The 6,796-nt window shown below is 34.9% G+C and overlaps 1 protein-coding gene across 2 annotated transcripts in view; it reads right to left on the minus strand.

The window, feature by feature from the left end:
* Positions 1 to 1,375, minus strand: part of LOC106880424 (alpha-N-acetylglucosaminidase) — an 80,737-nt gene extending 79,362 nt beyond the window's left edge. For both annotated transcript variants that reach the window (XM_052970511.1, XM_052970512.1), the window contains exons 1-2: positions 1,225 to 1,375; positions 383 to 530 (exon numbers count right to left, since the gene is read on the minus strand). In XM_052970511.1, the coding sequence (XP_052826471.1) occupies positions 383 to 530; positions 1,225 to 1,241 (165 nt within the window). In that variant the 5' untranslated portion in view covers positions 1,242 to 1,375. The remainder of the gene's footprint in view (positions 1 to 382; positions 531 to 1,224) is intronic.
* Between the last annotated feature and the right edge of the window lie 5,421 nt (positions 1,376 to 6,796).

Below are 6,796 nucleotides of genomic sequence, written 5' to 3' on the forward strand. Positions count from 1 at the left end.
ATGTATTACACCCTGTTTTCAGATTTACCATACCAATGTAAATTTTTTATGTTTTTTAAACCAATATACACTATTTGTCTGACTTACACTGTTGGGTGATCTTATTCCCACAGTAATACTGCTGGAACATTCAGCCTAGTGATAACAGTTTATATAAATAAACAGTGCTTCTTTTAAAGTGGTTAATGTAAATATATGCTGGACCATTGTCATGCACTGTGCAGCTGAGACAAGTACCACTGGTGGGGCCTGGTTGCCTGATAAACAACCATTGTCATGGTTAAAAAAAAACAATGATGATGATGAGATGTCTTTTTTTTCTTTTAGAAGAAAAGACAGTTAAAAGGAAAACAAGAATAAAGTAGCTCAGTATTGGTCTTACTCTTTGAAAGATAGCTTCTTGTCCAGTGAAAGCAAGAGGGAAGTTAATGCCATGCAAAGCCATCCAATCAATGTGAGTTTCCCATTGTGTCCAGTTGAACCAAGCAAAAGAGTAACTGACTGTGCAGACATTTTGATAATAGCGAAACCTGAAAAATCAGTTTAAACAAAGGAAACTTGAAGCCAAGATTGAAATTGTTTTTTATTAAAATTTGATAATTCTAAATCTCCTGTATCATATTTTTGGTCATGGCCATATATAGATAATAAACACAGAAGTTGATGGTGGAGACAGCAGAAGGAAAAGAGGGGTGAGTGGTGTGAAGAAGAAGAAGAAGAAGAAGAAGAAGAAGAAGAAGAAGAAGAAGAAGAAGAAGAAGAACAGGAGGAGGGGGGTAGGAATAGGGAGGGAGAAGAGTAGCTGGAAGAGGAGGGGCAGGGGAGGAGTGTGGAGGAGGAGTTCATGATGATCCTCATCCTCGTCATCACCACAACCATTATCATCCTCATCACTACCACTACTATCATTATCATTAATATCATTTTAACATTCCTTTTTTCTCACTAATATATGAAATACAATTCTGCAATACAGAAAAATCATCACTTCCTCTTCAATGAAGATCAATATCTTGAGATCAATCCTGAATATTTCTTCAACAAGTCTTCCATGATCATCCTCTACTACTATACTTTATACTTTTTTTTTTCACTGTTAGCAAACGGCACTCCAATTTCAGCAAGTACTAACTGATCCCTTCATAGGAATCATCTCTTCCTCATCAAATTTATTCTAAAGTCTAATTAACAGAAAAATTAGATGAGAGGTCAAATCCCACATACCTGTCTTTTGATTTCATCTTGTGAGCAGGAGCCGAAATTACAGGTAACGGTTTAGGTATTTTAAGCTGTGAACCACCCCAAGCAACATGGCATCCACAATGATACTTTAAGTAGTGGTAGAAACCCCAGACAGCAACCACACCTGTATTTCCTGAGATATTCAACTTTCCAGTAGCAGGGTCTGTTACGAGCTAAAATTAAAAAGAAAAAAAAACTTTCTTATCATAAAATGAAACCATTGGGCAGATAAACAAAATTATTCAAAGTAAAAAGGAAAGGATCTTTATATGGTCAGTTTACATGCTAGAAATAGCAGTAAAATTTCTCTTAACTTATATTTAACCATCTTAAAACAAGGAAGAGCACAATAGATAATGTAGTTTTAGATACAGTGTCTAGGGAAAATATTAGACCATCCTTGGACTAGCAGACCTATGAACAAAGCATTCTTTGCTTTGACCAAAGGTTTGCTAATCCAGGGATGACATAAAGTTAAACAACAACCTCTTCAGCAACATGTCATTGCTTTAAACCTTGCTTTCTTGGAACCTCAACAAACAGCTCTTTTGAAGTAACAAGAGAATTACTACCAGGTCACAGGACCTGTCAGAAATAGTAGCTAAATTCCTCTCAAATCACATTCAACTGTCATAAAAAGAAGGAAGTAATCATTGAATAATGTAGATATATTATACTTGAAAAAACAGTGAGTAATTGGAGAGGTCTGCTTCTGGCACATACAGATACTCCAAGATGGAAGAGACTGATGCAACTGTTGCAAGTGGATGACTGCAGGAATGACATTTGCAGAAAAAATTCCTGATGGCTGATGTTCTGGGGAGGAAGGACTAGGAATAGTGGTTAGTCCAGGACCTGGTAGGTTGAAGAAAATATAGATCATGAGAGAAAGAGAGAGGGGTGAGTTGATAGTAATTGAGTGGATGTAGCTATCTCTGAAGAGCAAAGGCCATTATAGTTGCAGTGGAAAATGTAGAGAGAGGAGACAGTATACCTGTGAACCAGAGGCAGGATATGTCTGTGATTGACTTTATGCTAATCAGTCTTGTGGCCTTTCTCTAGATACAGTCTAGGATGCATGGAAAGTTTTTGGTTACATATCTGTTTGATAAGAGATTACTTGCAGCTAAGCAACAACTGCACATACTATAAATTTCCCTCAGTACCAGATGACCAAGTGCACAACTTATCAAACTACCTTCTCATCAAGAAGGAGTTCAAATTCAGTGCTGGTATTTTTGTGTATTTCTGATGCAAAACACTTCATTCTAAATTCCCTGTTTGTCTAGATGTTAATAAAGATTCAGTCACAGAGCAGAACCCACCAATCGTTACAGTACACTTTGACATTCACTGTGTTCATGTGCTGCATAAAATATATCAGGCTCTACCACAATTTGGGTGTCTTGCTCAGTGACCTAAAGGCTTATTTTAACACCACTGACTGGAGATACCCAACAACAAAAACAACTTTAAAACTACAATTCAAATTGAACATGAATCATTGTAATTTCCCACCACTTATTCATATCCCCAATCTAGTCTAAGAAGGCCTGAAAGGGTTACAATATGTGCTCTGCCCTTCTTCTTTTGATAATATTAGGAATAAAAGAAAATTCTGAAAAATTGCACCAATAATAAATGACAAACCAATCTATATTGAGAAAAAAAAATCAATTACAGTGAAGACATCTTTTTCATCTTCTTCCAGCTGAGGATCCACATGTATGTTGAATTCATTGGCACGATTGGGAATGAGGCGCTGTAGAACACCTTTAGCAGCCACTGCCTGATCCTTGGGTGAAACTTTGCTGTACAAATACTTAAAACTTGGAAACCCTATGTAAATATAAATGTTAAAAACAGCCTATGAGAGAAGAAACAGCTCAGGAAAAATAAATTATATAAACTTTAAAAAAAATCAAACAAGCTCCCTTACCAAAAACCCAGTTATTAACATTAGCTCAATATGACTGACTATGAAGATAAACGTAAATAACCTAAAAATGGAACATTTATTGTATATGCATCAGAAGCCAAGTGGAGAGGCTTGCCATTACAATTAGTTTAGGAATATAGATTTTTAGTTCAAATCCAGTTAGATACTACGTACATATCCAGAAATAATGCACCTGATGATAATTGGATATCAAACCCCAATGAAACATAATGCAGATGTAAATGCTGATTTCAAATTTTGGCACAAGGCTAACAATTTGGGGAGAGGATAAAGTCGATTACATTGATCCTAATGTTCAACTGGTTCTTATTTCATTGACCCCGAAAGGATAAAAAGCAAAATCAACCTCAGCAGAATTTGAACTCAGAATGTGAAGACAAATGAAATACCACTAAGCATTTTGCCTGGCATGCAAACAATTCTACCAGCTCACTGCCTTAATGAAGCTTAAATATTAAAAATTATTCATCTCTAAAGATGAAATAACTTGGAAACTAATAATGTTAGTTCTATTGAACCATTTGTAATACTATTTCTGACAAGAAAGAATAAACTGCCAACATATTTTGATAAACTTTTAAAATAGTCAACAATTTGGAGAAGGGTGCAATACAAAAATCTCCTTTTTTATATCTTGATAAATCAAGCTTGAGCTTGGAACATGACTTAACAAATATGGTGAGTTTTCATATATAACAAACTTTGGTATAATGTTTGAATCTGGTGCAGAACACTTATTTTATACAACCTGGATTTGAATTCAGAATATAAAGGAACATAACTAAATACTATATAAAGTATCTAATCCAGCCTTCTACTATTTGTGACAATGCCACCCTAATACTTATAACAACAACAATAAGAAGAAGACCAATCAGTATATAATAAAAAGGATTTGAGATCTATTAAATACAGAAGGGACAGAATTTATGTGTGACTTTAAGAAGGCTAACCAACAGAGACTAAATCAAGAAACATGTAAAGTCAATAATGTATTGAGACACATTGAAACAAAGAACATCACACAAAGAAATAATCTCATCAAGGCAGCACGTAGGATTACGGCAGAAAGGATGGGATTGAGAACTACGGAGAACAGAACATAAATGGATAGAAGAGGAAATAAACAATCTTGGTGGAAAAGGAGAATTTCAGAAGATATAAATTCCTTGAACAGTGTAGTGTCAATACTTGTCAGGAAAAGAAATGGAGAACTAAATAATGAATGGAAATTCTAAAAAGTTAAGAAGAAGTATGGTGTAGATACAAAAGGCCTGAAAGTTGTAACTGAAGAACTGAAGCAGTGCATACTTGCAAAAAACAGCAAAGCTAATTAGGTTTGAACAACGGATTAAGCAATACTGGCAAAACAAATTGTTTAGAACCAACCAAAAAAGATTTTATCAAGAGATTAATGATGATAAAGAATGTGAAAGATTTGCTTCTGATGGTAATGAAAGTCAACATTTCTGAGGTAAGATATGGAGTAAGCAAGAACAACATAATACAAGAACAACAGCTTAATGGCTTTGCAGGCTGAAGCAAACAGCTTCTTATCTCCAGCAAGAAGCTATCCACTTCTCATAAGGCAGTATCAGAAATATGAGGAAAAAGATAAGCAATCGCAAAGCAGCAGGACCTGATAAAATGCCACTAAGGATTTTGTCCAGTGTGCTGACAACTCTGCCAGCTTCTCACCTTCAATTTCATCTTCCCAATATTAGTGTGGGACATTATTTTATTGATCCCAGAGAAATGAAAGGCAAAGCTGACCTAGGTGAAATGTGAATTCAGAACATAAGCCGTAACAGATATTGCTAAGCATTTTTACCAATCCTCTAATAATTTTGCCAGCATGTTCCCTTTATTATAAAAATGATGATGATGATGATGATGATGATATGGGTATGTGCTGTGGTTTGCTGTGGTGCACTTATGGTTACTGTATTGAAAGTGTTTTGCGTAGGATGTTTTCTTCAATACAGTAACCATAAGTGCACCACAGCAAACCACAGCACATACCCAAGGCACACAGAGCTGCGCTCGGTAGTGAAGTGAAAGCACATTATAAAAATAAAACTACTGAATAATAATAATAGTTAAGACAAAGAGCACAATTCAATTGTAATAGATATTTTATTGGTTGAATGATATTTCAACGGTAAGTCTGTCTTTGTCAAGTTCAAAATTAGAAGTCATAAAAATTCAAAATTTTAGAAACTTAAATGTAAAGTATGAACAAGAGCAACCAGCATCCACACGTTGATGGAATGACATCATCAATTTTTAAGTTTCAATTTTATAACAGGTGAAAAGAAAAAAAAAAAGAAAAAAAGGCAGAAGAAAAGAGGAAAGAAAAAAGAAAAAGAAAAATATTTAATCAAACAGTTTTGTATAAATTTGATGATATTCTCTTGTCATTTTATTCATTCCTCCAGGGCATGATGCTAATAACCCACAAACATATTTCTCCTCATACATTCTGAGAAATGAAAGTGAAGCAGATTCAGAATATTTTCTGAGAATGTGCACTTTCAAATCTTCTTCAAAATTGCAATCGCTTGAAAGGAAATGTTGAGCAAGTTCTGTCGAACTACTGTTATTGTGCCTGATATCAAATCTGTGCCCATTAAACCTTTTGTTTAATTGTTCTGTTGTACGACCAACATAAATAAAGTTGTGTTTCATGCATTCTGCTGCATACACCAAATGGGAATCTCTACATGTCCCACCTTCAGTATAAATCATAACATTTCTTTTATGATTCCTAATGAAATTCACTTCACTCATGTTGTTGCACAATGAACAGGGCTTACCCCTCTTGCAGCTGTTTTTCAAGGTACAGCGTGCAGATACTCCAATGTTCATTTTTACGGAGTCAGAAATAGAGGTCAATAATTCTCTTAAATTCTTATTCCGTCTAAAGGCTACAATAGGCAGCTGAGGAAATATCTGTTTGAAACGAGGATATTTTTTCGCTACATGTTGGTAACTTTCATGCAACACTTTTGAAATGCCTGCGAAATTTCGGTGCCAGCTAATCACTAAAGGAATTCTGTCATCTATGGTATTGTGTTTGCTAAAATTATGCGTGAAAGTTTGACTATCTTTGCTAATCTTAGCTATTTCATTTGCTATTTCCTTTAACTGTGATTCACTGTAACTGCATTTGACATTTACATGTTTCCAGTAATCTCCTATGTCAGTACAAATCCGTTTTATCCTCAAAAATTAGGATTTCGGATTTGACCGAATAATATGATGTGGATGATTGGAGCAGCAGTGGAGATAAATGTGGGATGACGTGGGCTTGCAAAATAATTCTGTCACTATTCTGCCTCCAGAAAACTTGACTTTTGTGTCTAAAAATTCAATGCTAGTTTTTGAAAAACTAGATGTAAATTTTAAGTTGGACTTAAAGCCATACTTTCTAGTATAACAGTTACAGAAATGCAAGAAGTCTATTAAACTATCCTGTGATCCTTCCCAGACAAAAAATACATCATCAATGAACTGTAACCAGAGTATTGGTTCATGACCATGAAGGAATCTGAATGCCTTCAGTAACTGTGTCACAAATTTCGTCATGAAGAC

Source organism: Octopus bimaculoides, chromosome 9 (assembly GCF_001194135.2).
Source record: "Octopus bimaculoides isolate UCB-OBI-ISO-001 chromosome 9, ASM119413v2, whole genome shotgun sequence".
In the NCBI taxonomy this organism is placed as follows: Eukaryota; Metazoa; Mollusca; class Cephalopoda; order Octopoda; family Octopodidae; genus Octopus; species Octopus bimaculoides.